The sequence below is a fragment of the Phalacrocorax aristotelis genome, chromosome 24, assembly GCF_949628215.1.
Source record: "Phalacrocorax aristotelis chromosome 24, bGulAri2.1, whole genome shotgun sequence".
Taxonomy (NCBI): Eukaryota; Metazoa; Chordata; class Aves; order Suliformes; family Phalacrocoracidae; genus Phalacrocorax; species Phalacrocorax aristotelis.
Window position 1 is genome coordinate 3,635,384 of NC_134299.1, and position 18,568 is coordinate 3,653,951.

Genomic DNA, 18,568 nt, shown 5'->3' on the forward strand with positions numbered 1-18,568 from the left:
CTTGCTGGCTCCTTGGCACGGGGAGGGGAGCCGCGATGGCTCCTGGCTGCGAGGCTGGCAGGCTCAGCCCCCCTGGATCCCCCCTCTGGTCCCCTCCAGGGGGGCCCTGGGGTGTCACATGCCCCCCAAGTGGGGTCTGTTTGGTACTCTGTCGCCTTGGGAGGGGTCTGAGGGGTGCCCCCTGCTCCCAAGGGGTGCCTGGGGGAGTCTGAGCGGTGTCCTGTTCCCCCAGGAGGGGTCCGTGGGGTGCCCTGTCCCCTCAAAGGGGTGCCTGGGGGGGTCTGAGGGGTGCCCTGTCCCCCCGGGAGGGGTCCGTGGGGTGCCCTGTCCCCTCAAGGGGTGCCTGGGGGGGTCTGAGGGGTGCCCTGTCCCCCCAAGGGGTTGCCTGGGGGGTCTGAGGGGTGCCTTGTCCCCCCAGGGGGTGCCTGAGGGGGGTCTGAGGGGTGCCCTGTCCCCCCAAGGGGTTGCCTGGGGGGTCTGAGGGGTGCCCTGTCCCCCCAAGGGGTGCCTGGGGGGGTCTGAGGGGTGCCCTGTCCCCCCAAGGGGTTGCCTGGGGGGTCTGAGGGGTGCCTTGTCCCCCCAGGGGGTGCCTGAGGGGGGTCTGAGGGGTGCCCTGTCCCCCCGGGAGGGGTCCGTGGGGTGCCCTGTCCCCTCAAGGGGTGCCTGGGGGGGGTCTGAGGGGTGCCCTGTCCCCCCAAGGGGTGCCTGGGGGGGTCTGAGGGGTGCCCTGTCCCCCCAAGGGGTTGCCTGGGGGGTCTGAGGGGTGCCCTGTCCCCCCAGGGGGTGCCTGAGGGGGGTCTGAGGGGTGCCCTGTCCCCCCAAGGGGTTGCCTGGGGGGTCTGAGGGGTGCCCTGTCCCCCCGGGAGGGGTCCGTGGGGTGCCCTGTCCCCTCAAGGGGTGCCTGGGGGGGGTCTGAGGGGTGCCCTGTCCCCCCAAGGGGTGCCTGGGGGGGTCTGAGGGGTGCCCTGTCCCCCCAAGGGGTTGCCTGGGGGGTCTGAGGGGTGCCCTGTCCCCCCAGGGGGTGCCTGAGGGGGGTCTGAGGGGTGCCCTGTCCCCCCAAGGGGTTGCCTGGGGGGTCTGAGGGGTGCCCTGTCCCCCCGGGAGGGGTCCGTGGGGTGCCCTGTCCCCTCAAGGGGTGCCTGGGGGGGGTCTGAGGGGTGCCCTGTCCCGCCGGGAGGGGTCCGTGGGGTGCCCTGTCCCCCCAAGGGGTGCCTGGGGGGGGTCTGAGGGGTGCCCTGTTCCCCCCGGGAGGGGTCCGTGGGGTGCCGGGCTCCCCGCCATCGGCCGCGGTGCTCGGCGCTGCACAGGGGCGGGGCCTCGGGCGGGGCGGGCCATCCGTGACGCCGACCAATGGCAATGCTCCCCGTGCCGCCGGCTGAGCGTGCGCCCTGCGCGGCCGGAGCGGGCGGCGGCGGCGGCGGCGGCGGCGGCGGCGGGAGCGGGAGGTAGGGCCGGGATGGGATGGGATGGGATGGGATGGGGTGGGGTTGGGATGCGATGCGATGCGATGCGATGGGGAGGGATGGGATGGGACAGAGGACCGGCTGCGGGGCCGGGGCCATGCGGGGAGGGCGCGGGGAACCGGGCTGGGGCGGGCCCCGAGCCCCGGCATGGGGATGATGGGGGAGAGGATCCAGGGAAGGGTACAGGGACCGGCCCTGGGGTCTGGGACCGGCTTTAGGGTCTAGGACGGCGCCTAGGACCGGCCGTAAGGCCTGGGGGCAGATAGGGGGTTTGCTCTGGGACTAGCCCGTGGGGTCTGGGGCCAGGTGAGGGTGCAGGCGGCGTTGGGTGTGGGGCGGAGGAGCCAGCTGTGGGGCGGAGGAGCCAGCTGTGGGGTCTGGCACCACCAGTGCAAGCTCTGGGGCCAGGCCAGGACCAGGTGGGACTGGGGCAGGGGGCAAAGGGGCCAGGGACTGGGGACAGAGGGGGCTGTGGGGTGAGGACTGGGCTGGGGACCAGGGGTGGCAGCGGGCAGGTCCAGCACAGGGAGTGGGGGGACACTGGGGCAGGACTGGGGGGTCTCTGTGGGGTGGGATACCGGGGGGAGCTCCTGGGCAGCCAGCTTTGCTGCCTGCCTGCCCGCCCCAGGGCCTGCGGGCAGGGTTTTAGGGGACTTTTTTTTAGGTTTTTAAGGGACAAGAAGAGGGTCTGGAGGCAGCCTGGGGGAGCAAAGGGAGGCCGTGGCCCGGCCGCAAGCGTGGCAAGCTGCCGCGGACGTGTCCCAGGGCATGGAAGCCCTGCCTGCCTTCGCTGCCAGACATACGGAGCGGGTTTTTTTGCTCCAGAAGGAGGTTGGGACCACTGGCTGCAAACCGCTCTGGCAGGAGGAGGGGTGCAGACAGGCTGGGTTTTGGGGGAACCTCACCGCTCCCCTCCGGGTTTGCGGCAGCGAGCCGACGCTGTGCGGGATTTCGGGAAGCATCTGGCACGGGGCTGATGTCGCTGGGGCCGTGCTCGGCTTTGCCAGCGTTTCTTGTTCCCGGTGTCACCTTCCCGCTCGGAGGAGGGGAGTGGTTTGCGACCTGGATCGATGAGTTCTGGGAATCGAACTCAAGGGATGTGGGAAAGAAAAGGGGCTTTGCCTGGCCCCAGCAACTCCTCTGGGGTCTTGTTCGTGCTGGGCATCGCTCCGAGGCACATCCCGTGGGACGGCCGGGGCAGGCGGTTCCTGGGCATCCCCTCCCCGTGGCAGAGGTTTGTTCCCTCTGTCCCGTCCCAGCGTGGCAGCGAGCGATAAAGTGGGTCAGGCGCCGGGCTGTGCGCAGCACCGCGGCTCCCCGGGCCCCAGGAGCAGGTCCCGTGGTTGGCGAGAGGACGCCCTTGAAGGTAGTGGGCAGGAGGCTTTGGGGGGGCTCTGAGGGGGTCCCACGTAGCCGGTGGTTGTGGTGGAGAGTCGGCAGCAGGGGTTTGTGTCCCTGGGATGTTTGCTGCCGCTCCTCTTTGCCCCCGGGATGGGGGGGCTTGGACGTGTTTGCACCCTCTTGCCTTGCCCTGGGCTCCCCACAGTGTTCGGGGGGTTGGAGACCCCCGGGCTCTTCCTCTTTGAGCCCTTCTCTTCCTAAGAGGCGACTCCTCCGTGTTCTGCCCTAAAACAACAGCGAGTGTGTGTAATTCAAACCCCTGCCCGGCTCTGCCTGCAAACCGCTTCCTGCCTTTTGTTTGGCAGCTAGGTAAAAGTTGAGGTCCGGTTTTCATCCTGGGTGTGCCCGGCTCAGCCCGGTTTTGGGAGAAACCCCAGGGGCGATTTCGGCGCTGGAGAGGGCTGCGTGCCTTGGCACGGGCTGGCGATAATTGGCATGCTCTGGGCAGGATGGCTCCCGGCAAGACAAGGGACATGGGGAGCACTCAGCCGGCACGGAGAGGGGAAAAGCAGTCAACATCCCCATCCCGGGATGCGGTGCTGCCGGGAGAGAGGCCTTTGCCACGGTGGGCTGCGTGCCAGCGCCTGTGTACCTTGTGGGAGTCACTGGCCACCAAGACGTCCCATGTGGCTGCCCAGGCTGGTTGCTGGTGCTGTAACGGGGCATTGCCCAGGGAGGATCCGTCAGGAAGGGTGGATTTGGGTTGGGGGAGGCAGAGGAAGGTGTCCAGCTCTCGCTGGGTGTTGCTGAAGAGACAGAGGTCCCTCACGTACCCCCACCAAGCAGGGTGTTAGCATCACCAGCACCTCACCAGAGGAGCTCGCTCCCCCATTTTGGGAGGAGAGGGGTTAAGCCAAAGCATCCGAGTTAAGCCCTGGCAGGAGGAGGCTAAAACCTCCAAACAAGGCTCGCAAAGTGGTGGTAAGCTTGTAAGACCTGCGGGAATGTGGGCGCCTTCGGAGGGGGGACGGGGTCCTGCTGGGCTTGGCCTCGCCGCCCTGGGCAGCACCGTGCCTTGCAAACGCGGCTCCGGGTTATTTTCAGCACAATTGGTTGGCCGGGCTTCAAAAATATCTTGGGTTTGTTTTTGGAGGAGACTGAAATCTGCAAGCCGTCAGCACGAGACGAGCGTGGCGGGGTGCCGGGGCGGCCGGCGGGAGCACGGCTTGGCCGGGGCAGCAGGTCCCGCGCCAGGGCAGAGCTGGGCTGGATGGGGCCCTGTGCGCAACGGCGCAGGAACCATCCCAGGGCTGCAAAATGCTTCCCCTGAGGAGCCCCTGGGAAGGGGAAAACCATGAGGCAACCTGTGCTCAAGGCCCCAGGAAGGGAGCGGAGCCCCGGACTGGGAACAGGATAGGTGCTGGGCGTACAGAGGTGGCGGATAGCGAATTATTTTCTTCTTGTCCTTGTGAATTCCAAATTTGCCATCCAGTTTTTGGTGAAGCTTTTCTAGGAAGGCAACCTGGAACCCCTCCAGCCTCTTGGGTGTTGCCTGAGGTAGACGTGCAGGTCGTGCCTGGCCTCTCACCCTCTCTCTGAGCCCCTTCCTTTGCACCCAGCAGATGCTGGCTGGCGAACCCGGCTCCCCCCAGTCCCTGCCGCCCGCTTTTATTGATTCCCGGCTCATATGAAAGGAGCAAAGAGGGCAAGGATTGATTCTAGGCAAATACTATAAAGGCATCTATAGTTGTGGCTGACAAGGAGTGGTTCATTGTAATTATCATAGTTAAAATATAACCGAATGAAAATGCTACCTCTGGCCCCTGGGCTCCTGTGTCCTCTGAGCACCGGCGTGGGTGGGCAGAGGTCCCCGAGAGGTATGTGTCCCGGCTCCGGTGGGACAAGGGGGACGCGACGTGTTGTTAGTGTGGCCAGGGTCTGGTGCATGACTTTCTTGCCCCATGGAGAGCCGAATTTGGCAGCTGGCATCGGTATTAACTGCGCTGGGGTTTGCTGGGTGCGCTGCTGGTGGAGGCTCACGTGTAGGATCCCCACTGCAGCCCTTTCTGCACGCTGCTGCTTGCTTTCCGACAACTGGCTGCTCTTCCCCAGGGATTCTGAGGTGCTGGGGAGGCCCCAGAGCCGTGTCCCGGGAGCCCCCTGCCCCTTGGCACAGGGCTGCAGCGAGCTGGGGGAGCAGGGTGCTTGGGGAGGTGGTGCTGGGGTTTGGCTCAGGGTGGAGGAGAAGCAGTGGGTCTTGTATCACTTGAGAAAATGATGTCGAGTCCCACCTCGGGACCTGGGTGCTGCCAGCACTGTGCAAAGCTCTGTCCCCCCTGGCCTGGGGGTCCCTGGGGAAGAAATCTGCCATCTCCTGGTAGAGCTGTGGGTGGAGGAGCAGTGGTTGGAGCCGCTGGGGACGCTAAAGCTAATGGCAGCATGTGGTTTCTCTTCCAGCATCGCCAAGGCACCATGATTCCCAGCACAGGTCCCCGGGGTTCCTGTTTGATCGTGCTGCTCTGCCTTCTCCCCTGCCCGCGGGTCTGGGCAGGCAGGGATGCCACAGGACCAGCGCTCTCTGCAGCCTCCTTCCTGCAGGATCTCCTCCAGCGGTACAGCGAGAGCGAAACCCTGAGCCTGAAGCAGCTCAAGGCCCTGCTGAACCGCCTGGATGTGGGAGTGGGACATGCCAACGTCTCCCAGCCACCACAGCAGCGGGTGAACCTCTCTCGGGTAAGGCAGGGGCTCTGCAGACCCTCAAAGCCCCCAAAGATGCAGAGCTGTGGGAGTTTCAAGGCACGTGCCCGTCTCTTCCCTTTCCCAGTGCTTCAGCTCCGCCGAGCTTTTTGCCATCCACAACCTGAGCGAGGGCTCCGCTGTGGGGCACAGGGAGTTCAAGGAGTTTTGCCCCACCATCCTGCAGCAGCTGGAGTCTGGGGCGTGTGCCTCCGAGAACCTGGAAAATGAGGAAAATGAGCAGACGGAGGAGAGCAGACCCAGCTCGGCTGAAAGTAAGCGGGGAACCGGGGGGCACAAGCGCTGCCTGGCCCTGGGCATGGAGCTCGGGGACATGAGGCACCCCGGGACCTGCGGGACAGCCAGTTCCCATTCCCGGCTCTGGGGCACAGGCAGAGTCTGGCAGAGACGAGAGGAGGCAGCTTGTTGGGAGTCCTGATGGGTTTTCCTCGGCGTGTTTTGTGCTGTGGGCTCGCAGCGTGGTTTTGCCCAAGCTGCGGGTCAGAGCTGTGCCTGCAGCACGGCTCTCCAGGATAGCTGGATGATGGGGACCTTGCTGCAAGTCCCCATGGGTGGGAGGAGGTGGCCTGGGGTGTTTAGGGACCCGCTGGGCTCCAGCCACCAGCAGATGCTAAATGAGATTCTGTACGTCCAGGTCCTGACAATGCCCAAGGTCTTGGATCAGCTGCCCTGAGCAGAGCACTGGCTTCTCCCACACCGTGAGGCCAGGGCTGGCTCAGAAAAGCCTCTTCCAAGTAACCTGGTGGCTTCATTTCCACCTGCCCTGCAACAAAAATGACGGTTTTTGTCACAGTTGAAACGTCCGGAGCAAAAGGAGAGACGCTCCGGTGCGGCGAGGCCAGCCCCGGCGTGGGGGTGTAGACCCGGAGCGAGCCTTTTCCTCCTGCCCGGATCCGGGGTCTCGGGGTCCTCCCCGTCTCCCCGCACCGAGAGCCTCGGTAATGTCTGGCCCTCGTTTCTTCTCGTTCCGCAGTGTGGGGCTTTGGTTTTCTCAGTGTGTCGATGATTAACGTGGCCTCCCTGCTCGGAGTCTTCATCGTACCGTGTACCGAGAAGGCCTTTTTCAGCCGGGTCCTCACGTTTTTCATCGCGCTCTCCATCGGCACGCTGCTCTCTAATGCGCTCTTCCAGCTCATCCCAGAGGTGCGGTAGAAAGTCCCTGCCTCTCTCCCGTCTCCAAGGGCAGCATTCTGAGTGCCCTCTCTGCCTCCACCCTGCCGAATCGAACCGATCCCTCCATCACCCGAGGCTGAGGGCTTGTCTCAGGGGCTCTGCAGGGCTTTTCTGGCCCCTCCAAGCACCAGGAAACTCTCTTGAGTGTGCAGGCAGTGTGGGGAGGCTGTGCCCTCAAACCCTGCCGGTCCTTGCGAGGCTGCTGGCCAGGTCTGAGCTCCGGGAAGGTGCTGGGAGAAGCCGTTTGCTCCTGCCCTGTGGGCTGTCTGCTTTGCAAGGGAGTTTCTCCCTTGGAGGGACGTGCTCAGCCCTGCTTCATGCAGAGCTGCCCGGCTCTGAGGCCGCTGAGATGCGTCAGTGCTTGTGGCATGAGCCGGATGGAAAGACCTGCAAGAGGGAGGAAATGTCAGTGTAAAAGCGCAGGGAACAGCCTGGAGAAGCACCGCTTTCCTCTCGAGTCAGCCAACTTCTACAAATGTTTTAATTGCCTTTTTTTGTCTTGCTGATTTACAAGCCTCCTACAAGGATTTAGGCTTATGTGAGGTTTCCTGGTGCTCTGATGGGACCGACAGATACATTGCAAATTAATTGTGTTGTAATCGCACAGTTCTGGAGTTGAATAAATACACCCACGCGCTCTCAGATTGGACACCTTTGAAACAGGCGTGCTTCCTCGGCCCCCTGGTCCAGGAGGCTTCACAGAGCTCATCCCTGTCAACTGGGGAGGAGATGAGCTAGATCTGAGCTCCTGCACATCCAGCCTTAAAACTCTGCGTTTAAGGGGCGACCTTCCCTCTGAGCAGAGCAGCCTTTGCTGCCGCTGGGTTTCGCTCCCCGACGTTGCCTGCTTTGCTGTTGGGCAGGAAATGTCTCGTCCATATTGGCAGGGGGATGTTTTTTTCAAGGCTCCTTTTCAGCTCCAGAACTGTGACTTTTATTTGCCAAACATAAAAACCAAGCACCTGTATTTCCTGATCTGCCAGGAATCAAAATGACTTACGTACGCTCCACCCTCACCGTCAGTCGGAGCATCCCAGCTGGCTTGCGGGGACAGGCCGCATCTCTCCGGGCTGCAGGATGAGGATGGAGCGTACGTAGATGCTCGGGGGACCTCATCGCTCTGTGGCCCTGGAATGGCTGCCCAGTGTCCCGTGAGGGGCTCGGGGAGCAGAGCTGGGGTGCTGGCTCAGTAACAGCCTGGCTGTCAAAACTCAGCTTCATCCCGCTGCTACCCGAGAGCTCCTTGATCCCAGGGAGGCCTCCTCCCCCGGTCGTTTGGTGCAAGCTCCACAGCAGGGCTTCCCTCCGGCCCTTCCCAAAAAGCTGTTTCCAGAGCCACTCAGCACCAGGGTCACCCCTCTTGAACCAATGCGAGATGAACAAGCAATCACTAATGAATGTCCTCTTCTCTCTCCCCCTCTCTCTCCCTCCTCTCTCTTTCCTTTCGGCGTGGATTCCTTCCCCTCCCTCCCCTTCCCCATGTTGATCTCCTTTCCCTCCGACAACTTCCCCTCGTCCGATTCCCCGGGGTGGGTTTGGCACGCACGCTGCAGTCTGGGGTTACGGTTTCCTCTGCGTGACCGTCATCTCCCTCTGCTCGCTGGTGGGAGCCAGCGTGGTGCCCTTCATGAAGAAGACCTTTTACAAGCGGCTGCTCCTCTACTTCATAGCTCTGGCGATTGGAACTCTCTACTCCAACGCCCTCTTCCAGCTCATTCCTGAGGTAGGGTGAGGACCGTCGGGTCTGTCCTTTTCTCTCGCTCGGGGGCTGTTTCTCTCTCTCTGGGCGCTCGCTGGCTGGAGAAGGGGAAGGCGGCATCGGAGGGGTGCCGAGAGCGAGGTACGGAGGCTGGGAGCCCCTCGGGACTGCAGCCGGAGCTGGTGTTTTGCCCCTCTTTGGAAGGGAGTTGCTCCAGGGAGACCTCTGGTCTGCTTCAAGCAGAGAAGCGCTATTTTATTGCCCTTTCCAGCCCTACAGACAGGTTGCCTTCATGCTGAGACAGCAGAGGCTTTATAAGCCTGCTTTTGACATTCCTGCCCCGGTACAGGGTGGTGGATCCAACGCCTTGGCGCACAGCTGGCTTGGCTGGGGGCGTGAGGGAGATTAAAGGTGCATGAAGGCACTTTCTGAGCTTGCCCCCAAAGCAGCTGCTGCTCAGAGAGGTCAGAAAGCAGCAGTGTTGCCCCAGAGGCTGGGGGCAAACACAGATGAAGGACACTTCTGGAGACTGTTTCTCACTCCTGTCACTTGTCCCCTTTTGCCTGCAGGCATTTGGATTCAACCCTCAAGAGGCTTACTACGTTTCCAAATCTGCTGTGGTGTTTGGGGGTTTCTACCTCTTCTTCTTCACGGAGAAGGTCCTGAAGATGTTCCTGAAGCAGAAGGACCAGGTGAGGCTGAGCTGGGGCTGCTTGGGTGGGAAACGGCAGAAACGGCAGGGACGGCTGACACCCGTGAATCCCGCCCTGTCCCGCAGCATCATCACGGGCACAGCCACTACGGCCCTGAGGCTCTGCCGTCCAAGAAGGACCATGATGAGGGGGTCACTGAGAAGCTGCAGAACGGGGACCTGGACCACATGATCCCGCACATAACCAGTGAGCTGGAGTGCAAGAACCCCTCTGGGGATGAGAAGGTTGTGGTGGGCTCCCTCTCTGTCCAGGTTAGTGCCTCTTCCCGTGGGGTTGCGGGTGGGTGCGTGGAAAAAAAAACCTGCCTGTCAATGAAAAAGAGCAGTTTTGAAGCCGGTTGCACCTCTCTGACAAAATTCGCTGTGGGTGGTGGAAAGCAAATGGCTCGGGTCCAGCCTTGTGTGGATTTAATGCATGGAGGGGTGGGTTCCCCTGGCCGGTGGAGGGAGCAGTGATCCCCCTGCCCAAGACTGGCTGGGTGCTGAGACCCCGCCATCGGGGTGCCGTGGCAGGACCTGCAGGCCTCCCAGAGCGCGTGTTACTGGCTGAAGGAGGTGCGGTACTCCGACATCGGCACGCTGGCGTGGATGATCACCCTCAGTGACGGCCTCCACAACTTCATCGACGGGCTGGCCATCGGTGCCTCCTTCACCGTCTCCGTCTTCCAAGGAATCAGCACCTCCGTGGCCATCCTCTGCGAGGAGTTCCCGCACGAGCTGGGTACGTGAGTCCTCGGGGAAAGGTGCTGCAGGGGCTCTCGGATCTGCACCTCTTTAAGGCTAATCCTGCTGCTTTCCTGGTCCTACCCGTTGTTTCTCAAGAGAAAGGCAAATGTGGGGTGGAATAAACAGTAATGATGTGGGGAAGGCAGGGCTGTAAACTACACTGAGTAATCACAGCTCTAAAAATAACGAGGTAATATGATGTCTGAGATTTAAATTTAGATGGAGACATCTGAAGGAAAAAATAAATACCAACACCTCGCTGGTTTGGAAGGGGGGAGGCGGGCAGCGGTTTGGGTTTGAATGTCCGAATTTATGCGCAGGCAGGGCCGGGAGCTGGCAGGCAGCCGCTGTGGTCAGCGCTTGGCGCCAGCGGGCGCGGGGAGCCCGCACTTGACCTCCCGCAAAAGCGGGTGCTGAACACGAGCACCTCGGTGCTGTCCCAATGCTGCTGCCGCTGCCTACGCTGTGACAGCCCCTTCCCTCCTCATCCTCTCATCCTCTTCTCCCGCAGGAGACTTTGTCATCCTGCTGAACGCCGGGATGACCATCCGCCAAGCGCTCTTCTTCAACTTCATCTCCGCCTGCTGCTGCTATGTGGGCTTGGCCTTCGGCATCGTGGCTGGCAGCCACTTCTCTGCCAACTGGATCTTCGCTCTGGCCGGAGGGATGTTTCTGTACATAGCGCTGGCTGACATGGTAAATGATGAGCCCAGGGGGAAGCCGGGCGTGCGGTCAGGACCTTGCTAGGGTTTGTTTTTATTTTGCCTGGCTGGGAAGAGCTCTGGCTATCCTCAGCCTGGAGGCAAGGCAGGCATGGAGGGTATAGCAGGGTGTTTGCTTTGACCCCCTGGCCAACGTGGATGCTCTCTGTAGTGGCTGGCGTTCGCCTCTGCTTTGCTTCGCCTCCTGGGCTGGTGGCGCAGCAACCCCGCTGAGAGCCCCGGGCTGGGTGGTGAATATTGGCTGGGACGGTGGCGCGGGGTGGGAAGCAGTGGGGAAGGACGGAGCCGCTCCTGTCACCGAGCCCTGCCATTGATCTCTCTCTTCCCCCCACTGCAGTTCCCTGAAATGAATGAGGTCAGCCAGGAGGACGAGCAGAACGGCAGCACGCTGATCACCTTCGCCATCCAGAACGCGGGGCTGCTGACGGGGTTCACCATCATGGTGCTGCTCACCATGTACTCTGGCCAGATCCAGATAGGGTAGGACCAGCCCGTCTTGCAGTCCGGTTCCAGTTTTTCCGTGGTTTGGGGTTATTTTTTGGGGGGGTGGGGAGGGCATATTTCTTTTTTTTTTCCTTTCCTTTTCCGGCTGCAAGCATATGACGGTACCTGTGTGGACACTGACATCACACTACAGAAGAAGAGGCATTGCTTTTAAAGCTATTCCACAGACCGTTTTATTTTGGTTTAAGGCTGAGGGGAGCTTAATCCCCTTTGCCGTAGGACCGAACTGACCAGAGGATCTCTTTCCAGTGTCATAATCCCTTCTCTCCTTGCATCTTCTGGGAAGGATGGAGTTGGGAGACAGGAGCAGCTCTAGCCGTGTGGCTCCCCTCCTTGTGCTCGGAGCAGTGTGATGGGACGTGATGGACTCCTGACCCCTTTGCAGGGGGTGCGTGATGGGGGACCGTGGGGTACAGGGCTAGCGCTGGACGCGAGCTGCCTCTGCCTGCTCACCTACCAGGGAAGGGATGCGCAGGGGGTGAAAAATATCATCACAAAGAAGGGGAACGGGGACCCGCCACGTTCGCCGGCATCGCACAAGGAGCCGATGTTTCTCTCCTGCGTGGGGAGGTGGTATTCTGCTTTGGGAGCGCACGGTCCAGGAGACAGAGTTACCTACCAGCCAGTCCTCAGAGCTGTGCTCTCCAAGCCCAGAGGGCTGCTGAGGAAGAGGAGGCTCGAGGAGCACGGCTCATGATTTGAGCATCATCCTTGCTGTCTTCAGAAATGTTTCTCTGAAGCCACGTCTGGTTTTGCTCCCGTTCTGCCTCGGCCACCTGCACAATGCCCTGGGAAGAGCAGGGTGAAGAGGGTTTGTTTTCTTTCTTATATTTTTATAAAGCACATTCTGGGCGTCAGTGCTGGGAGCAGAGGACACCAAACCACAACCCTTGCGGGTCGGACTGACGGACTCAGGCTGCATGGGGCAGCGGCTGGGAGAAGGCTAGTAGGATGCTCTTGCCTCCTTTAGGTCCCGGCTGCTGTATGGGGTGGGGGGGGGAAAAACCCCCTCCTCCTTCCCCGAGTGCAGCTGTGCAGCAATGCTGGCGAGAAGGGCACAAGAGCAGCGTAGGGCAAGGGCAGAGCTGGCAGGGCGAGCCCCTGCCCGGCCACAGGCTCCCCAGCCGGGGGATCGGTCCTTACACTGTGACCCAGCTCACTCCGACACCTGGGAACGAACACTGGTTTTTAAACGCTGATGCTGCTGAGTTGCTGAGGTTCAGGGTGGGGGGGTGTTTTTTTAAAAAAAAAAAAAAAAAAAAAGAGACTGTGAACCTCTTTAGGTTGTGTGTTTCCAGCCTTAGGGAGTAGCCAGAGAAGGGTGTTACAGGCATTTCACAGCTCTGCTTCTGAGCTGGCTTTCCCCAGATTCACTAGGTGAATTGACTTATTATCATATTGATAATGTTGCCCACCCCACCCGTGTCTCTTGATGTTCCCTTGCACCCCCTTCTCCCCCCAAACCTTATCCTGCACCCAGGAGTTGTGAGTTTGTGGCCATGTGGATAAGCGGGAGCTGATTTAGGCAGCTTACCCTAGTGGGTACGGCGTCGGATTGGGGTGAAGGAGCGGTGCGGGCAGCTTTGAGAAGTGCTTCAGTGTACGTGCGGGGATGGCTTGTCACTGAGCGTCTTCCTTCGCTCCCTGCTTGTGCAGGTGGCCATGAGGTGCATGTGACGGGGTGACAGCCATCCTGCCACCTCAGCTCGGTGCTGCTCGGTGCTGGGGGCTGGAGCTGAGGCTCCCCATGCCTTGCCTTCCACCCCTGTTGGAAAGCAAAGCAGAGGGTGTGCTGGGTATTTTTCCTGCCCATCACAAGAGAGGCAAGGGACCTTGGCCCTTGGCACGGCCTGGGGCAGGCTCAGCACCATCCAGTACCCTGGTTTGATTGCTGGCTGCTAGTACCTCATTGTCATTCCTAATTTGCCTTAGGTGCCAGCTGGATGATATTCCTCTTAGGCTCCTAACAGTTGTCCCTGAGTCCTTAGGTCTCTGCCTGTTGAGAAGTGGCTCTGCCAGCATCCTTGTGGATCGGCATCTCTGCTCTCGGTGGCTTTGGCTAGGCCGGGCATTGACTTTGTCCCCTTGGCACCTGGGAGGCTGTTGGCTTTGTCCCACACGGTTAAATATCAGCGTGTCGAGGAGCAGTGAGCCTTCTTGGGAGCACCCCTCAATGCAGAGGTACCACACGGTCCTTGGGCTGCTCGCTGCCATTGGTGATGCCTTCAAGGAGAAACAGGCTCTGCTTTATCCCAGGCAGTGTCTCTTGTTTGTGTGGACAGTTATCATAAGTCACTCTGCGGCTGGTCCCTGGGACAGAGCCACCTCGAAGCAGCACAGTCTGCCCCACCTTGGGCACCCCGCCACCTCTGCAGCACCTCAGGGTTGTTACCTGTGCTTTAGGTTGCTGCTAATTTCTCAGTAGTTGGGAGGAAAGTGGTGTTGGAAACTCCCTTTCCCTGCTTGAGAGAGCCACAGTCCCATCTGACCGACTTGATGTGGAAAAACTGAGTCCTTTCTATGGCATACGTGCCCTCTCTTCTCTCTGAAGGAAGTATTTGGAAAACACGGTATCGCTGGCGGCTTTCCACAGGGCAGAGGGCAGCCATAGCGCTGCTGGGGCTGGCAGGAGCGGTGCAGCGGCGCGTACAGATGGAAAAGCTGCCGCGTTGGAGGCGAAGGGGGGAAAATCTTGTTGTCTGTTCTCTGGGGACCACGAGGCGTTTGCAGAGTGTGGCTGGGAGGTCCCCCGCGTTCCCGAGAGCTGGCAACGTGGCGAGGACTGACGCTTGGCTTGCTTGGAGCCGGCACACGGTGGGGAATCGTGAGTCCGTTGTCTTCTCATTTCGAGTTTAACCCTGTTTCTTGCCAACTGAATTTTGAGAAATCTGCAACCCTGAAATTTGGGGTGTCAAGGGGTGAAACCCCCTCAGAGAAACAAGGCTCCTCGCAGAGCGGTGGGAGAGAGCTCCTGTCCCTGGCTCAGGCAGCTGGTACCTGCTGGCGGGGACGGGATGGGGCAGATGGGAGGATGAGGAGGGAAAGCAACCCAAATCGAGCTTGTTATGGATTTTCATCCGTGTTCCCCTTCCCGTGTCCGGTTCAAAGCTCAAGTTCCATCTCAGTGTTTCAATAACTCAGGTGTTGTAAGAGATAAGCGTTGAAACAAAGAATATAACTTATGTCACGTGAATTGTAAAGTTATTTGTAAAATTCCATGAATAAAATATATTCTGTAATGATGGAGAGTTGCAAGCGTGCTCTAGCAGCAGAAAACCTCCCCGTGGCTGGAGCTGGCCAGGGTGTGAAGGGGTGGGAGCTCCGCTGGTTCAGGATTTTTCCAAAGGGAAGGGTTTGAGCTGGGCTGGGTGATGCAATCCTGCTTTTCCAGCCCCGATTTCCAGGGCTGTGCAGTGCGATGCGCCTGACAGAAGATGGCACTGACACCTCCCCCCCGCCTGCCCGCGTGGCAGAGAGCTCCAAGAATTGCCTTTAGAGTCAAAAAGCCCTTTTTAATTTTATTTTTAAAATATTTCCAAGCATTAACATCTGGCTGGAGGGAGACTGAGGTTTCGGAGTGGGTCTGCAGGGTGTTATATTCCTCTCCAGCTCACACGAGGGAGCCTGACTCGGAGCAGCATTATTTGTGTCCTTGCTTCCCCACCCTGCATTAGGGGAAGGAAAGAAAAAAAGAAAGCATACTTTGCTTTTCTACTTTACGTCTTTTGCCTTTTTATATACCATTGCCCTCAAGCTGCCAGCTTTGAGTGGCAAGCACAATTTTTAGAAACCCCGTTGCAGTTAAAGAAAACAAGTTTGAAGTTCTGTGGTGGTTTTTAAAAATAAATGCTATTCTAAGGAAGAAAGGTTGCAGCATGCATCTGCCTGGCGCTCTCTCCTCCTCAGCACTGCCCAGGTGCTTGCAAGGGGGGCTGTCAGGCAGCAGTGCTCCCAGCCTGTGCATCGAGCCTTCAGGTGGGCTGGTTTTTGCTGCAAAATCCTCATGTTTTAATGAATGCTGTGACCTCGGTCACCCACCTCAGCAGAAAGGTTAAACGCAGCAAGCTGTGCTGGTTGGGGTCACCCTCGGCCCTCAAACTCAAGCTCTTCTTGTTACATGCAGTGGGAGTGCTGACGCTTGCCTGTGCTTCCCCATATGCCTCAAGCCGTCGGGCTGCACAAACGCCTAAGTTCCCAATCTGCGCTGGCAGAAGGGTGGCATGGAGGTTTATTTTTACTTGCTGTGTTTTCCCCACCTCCTCTACCAGCCCTCAAGCAGGCTATGGGGGTAGGGGGGAGGTCACAGCAAGGGGGTGCCAAGGGGTGAGGTACCCCTTGGGCTTATGGAGGGAATCATAGAATTTTTAAGGTTGGAAAAGAGCTCTAGGATCATTGAGTCCAACTGTCAACCCAACACCCCCAGGCCCCCTAAACCATGCCATGAAGTGCCATGTCTACACGTTTTTTGAACCCCCCCAGGGATGGTGACTCCCCCACCTCTCTGGGCAGCCTGTGCCAATACCTGACTGCTCTTGCAGTGAAGAAAATTTCCCTCATCTCCAACCTAAACCTGCCCTGACGCAGCTTGAGGCCGTTTCCTCTCGTCCTGTCACTGGTGACTTGGGAGCAGAGACCGACCCCCCCCTCACTCCAGCCCCTCTCAGGCAGCTGCAGAGAGCGAGAAGGGCTCCCCTCAGCCTCCCCTTCTCCAGGCTAAAACCCCAGCCCCCTCAGCCGCTCCCCAGCACATTTGTTCTCCAGACCCTTCCCCACCTCCGTTGCCCTTCTCTGGACACGCTCCAGCACCTCAAGGTCCTTCTTGTCCCGAGGGGCCCAAAACTGAATCCAAGAATCGAGGTGGGGCCTCCCCAGTGCTGAGCACGGGGCCCCATCCCTGCCCTGCTCCTGCTGGCCACACCAGTGCTGCCACAAGCCAGGATGCTGGTGGCCTCCTTGGCCACCTGGGCACACTGCTGGCTCATGCTTAGCTGGCTGTCAGCCAGCACCCCCAGTACCTTCTCTGCCAGGCAGCTTTCTGGCCATTCTTCCCCAAGCCTGGAGCATTGCATGGGGTTGTTTTGACCCAAGTGCAGGACCTGGCACTTGCCTTGTTAAACCTCACACAACTGACCTCGGCCCATCGATCCAGCCTGTCCAGATCCCTCTGCAAACGCAGATCCCTGCCCAAATCCCTCTGCGTCGCGACTCTCCCCCTCACAGCCCTCCCGCCATGTTGCCCCCTCGTCGCCTAGCAACATCCCCCTTCCCCTCCAAGATGGCGGCAGGAAGAGGTTGGAGTGGGGGGGAGGCGCCCACGTGACACGGGCGCAGGCGCGGCACCGCCCCTCTCGCCTCACGGGCTGGTGCGCAGGCGCGGAGGGGCGGGGCGGGCGCGGCGCGGCGCCTGCGCATTCGCCGTGTAGGGAGGGGAGGGAGGGGGGGGGAAGAGGGAGGAGGGCCGAACGCCGCCGCTGCCGGGGCACCGAGCGGCTCCCCCAGCCCGTCCGCCGGGGCCCGCTCAGCCGCCGGTAACACCTCCGCGGCCCCCTCCTTTTAGAGGGGAGCGGGGCCGGGTGAAGGCCGTTGAGCGGCCCTACAACCACCACAATCACCACCATGTCCGGGCGCGGCCACAACAAGCTGCCGACCACCGAGCGCATCGTCAAGGGTGAGGGGCCGGGGGCGGTGAGGGCGCCCCCTGGCTGCGTGGGGGGCGCGCACTGCCGGGGGGCGCCTTGGGGCGGGGGGCACGGTGGGTTGGGGGGAGTCTGTTTTTAGGGGAGTCATCTCTGGCGTGGGGGAGCCCTGGTTTTGGTGGGGAATGCCTGGAGCGGCGGGGGGGGCTGCTCTCCTCCTAAGGGAGGGTCCTGGGGTGGGGGTAGAGCGGGGGGCACCGATTGTCTGTCAGAAAGCTCTGCAGAAGAGTTGGGGGGGCAGCTTTGGTTGGGGGGTAACATCTCGGTTTTAAGGGGAGCCTGGAGGGGGGACACTTGCTGGGGGAGGCACCCCGGTCTAAGAGGATGAGCAGTCGTGCCCCCCCCCCGCCTTTTCTCTGGTGCAGGTTCTCACCCTGGTGCAATGCAAGGATGGGGGGGGGTGTAGTGCGTGGGAGGTGGGGGTGACAGGCTGGGGGACCCCCCCCAGCCCTGTGAGGCAGCGTGATGCTGCTGCCTGGCAGGCAGTGGCAAAAGGGGGGGCGGCATCCCCCCCACTGTCTTGTGTGGAGGGAATCCCCATCCTGGGGAGAGCCCAGCACCCAGAGGTGGGCTTGGAGGAGAGCGGTGCCAGCCCAGGGAGGCAGGCGTTGTGCCCCTTCACACCCATGAAGTCCTCGCCCCCCAGCCTGGGGTGCGGAGACCTCGCTTTGGGTAGGAGGATGGGCTGGTCTGGCCTTGCTTTGCATCCCCTCCCTGAGGATTTGAGGAGGGTGAGAGCCCACCCTGCCCTCATTCCAGCAGCTCCCTGCCTGCTCGCCTGTGTCTTGCCTCCCCCAAAGCCCTGTTCGCTCTTTTGATGCCCCGAGGCGGGTGCCAGCTGGCCCCCTCTTCAGGACCCGTTATAGTAGGTACTATTTTTGAAAGAGCAGAAGACACCGAAGCGGTTAACGAGGAGAGAAATACGTTAGCTGAGAAACTCCTGGATTAGGAGGAGGCTCGTATGATGTACATTTCACTGCCCTAATTGATCTGGTGCCATTATCGTACCCACGCATCGGGGAACAGCCACTGCGTGCCTTCGCTTGCTTAAACTTCTGCTCAGCACCCACCACTGTAGCCAAGAGGCACCCAGCTGTCAAAGTTATACAATCGCCCGGTTATTAAAGCTTCTCGCCTGGATGGCTTGAATCGTTGCAGGCAGTCGCGTTGCCCCGAGCCAGCTGATGAAAGGAGCGGTTTCCCAGGAATGGTTATAATATACGGGTATGGAGGTGTGCCCACCGGAGAGATGCACGCTGTCATCTCTACCTTCTCCTCTGGATGGGTCCAAGTGATTTTTTTAGCCTGTCATATGGCCGATCACATGTTTAGATGTTAATAACTGGTGGCCTCAAATGAAGGGAAAGTGGACTGGGGTGGCAGCTCGGACTTTGAGGCCCCTCAGGCTTGGTTAGCTCTGTGCTGCCTGTGGATGTTTTTTGTGGGTTGCCTTCAGCGTGCCACTCGAAATAAGGCTGGAGAGCTCATGGATTTGGGGGACCCGGGGTCTTTCCCAGAACCACGTGCATGGCTTGGTGATTTGTAGGTCTGCAGGCAGCCGGAGTGGTCGGTGCGAACCGTAAATCTGCTAAATCCCAGGCAGCTGCGTGTGTTTAGGTTGGCCTTGTTCAGGGAAGGTAATGTCAATGCAGCCATTATGATTCAGCTGAGTCGTCTGTACTGACACGCTGTCCCTGCTGCTCAGGCTTCCAGATCCTGGGAAACCCTATCAGCAATCCTGCTGACGTTACCGAGGTTGCTCAGGGGCTCGATAA

At 60.3% G+C, this 18,568-nt stretch overlaps 2 protein-coding genes across 12 annotated transcripts in view; both read left to right on the plus strand.

Moving 5' to 3' along the window:
- The first annotated feature begins 1,352 nt into the window (after positions 1-1,352).
- On the plus strand, positions 1,353-14,341 carry SLC39A14 (solute carrier family 39 member 14). 8 transcript variants are annotated; one of them, XM_075074781.1, is made up of 9 exons: positions 1,353-1,445; positions 5,262-5,537; positions 5,629-5,815; positions 6,535-6,704; positions 9,003-9,125; positions 9,212-9,397; positions 9,659-9,866; positions 10,383-10,567; positions 10,931-14,341. In XM_075074781.1, exons 2-9 carry the CDS (start codon positions 5,277-5,279, stop codon positions 11,075-11,077), a joined length of 1,467 nt encoding a protein of 488 aa, XP_074930882.1. In that variant the 5' UTR covers positions 1,353-1,445; positions 5,262-5,276; the 3' UTR covers positions 11,078-14,341. The 8 variants fall into 8 exon arrangements, with proteins under 8 accessions (XP_074930882.1, XP_074930880.1, XP_074930879.1 ...); XM_075074779.1 differs by lacking the exon at positions 1,353-1,445 and adding an exon at positions 2,133-2,294; XM_075074778.1 differs by lacking the exons at positions 1,353-1,445; positions 6,535-6,704 and adding exons at positions 2,312-2,829; positions 8,288-8,457.
- Positions 14,342-16,524: 2,183 nt separating this feature from the next.
- The window catches only part of PPP3CC (protein phosphatase 3 catalytic subunit gamma), a 34,706-nt gene continuing 32,662 nt past the window's right edge, over positions 16,525-18,568 (plus strand). For all 4 annotated transcript variants that reach the window (XM_075074762.1, XM_075074764.1, XM_075074763.1 and 1 more), the window contains exon 1: positions 16,525-16,765. In XM_075074762.1, coding sequence (XP_074930863.1) covers positions 16,714-16,765 — 52 coding nt within the window. In that variant the 5' untranslated portion in view covers positions 16,525-16,713. The remainder of the gene's footprint in view (positions 16,766-18,568) is intronic.

Bases quoted from the DNA above. Each gene is read 5' to 3' on its own strand.
- SLC39A14 (XM_075074778.1), top strand. From the start codon at position 2,440: ATGTCGCTGGGGCCGTGCTCGGCTTTGCCAGCGTTTCTTGTTCCCGGT. The intron at 9,867-10,382 runs GTACGTGAGTCC...CTTCTCCCGCAG, and splicing joins GGAGTTCCCGCACGAGCTGG to GAGACTTTGTCATCCTGCTG. The intron at 10,568-10,930 runs GTAAATGATGAG...CCCCCACTGCAG, and splicing joins ACATAGCGCTGGCTGACATG to TTCCCTGAAATGAATGAGGT.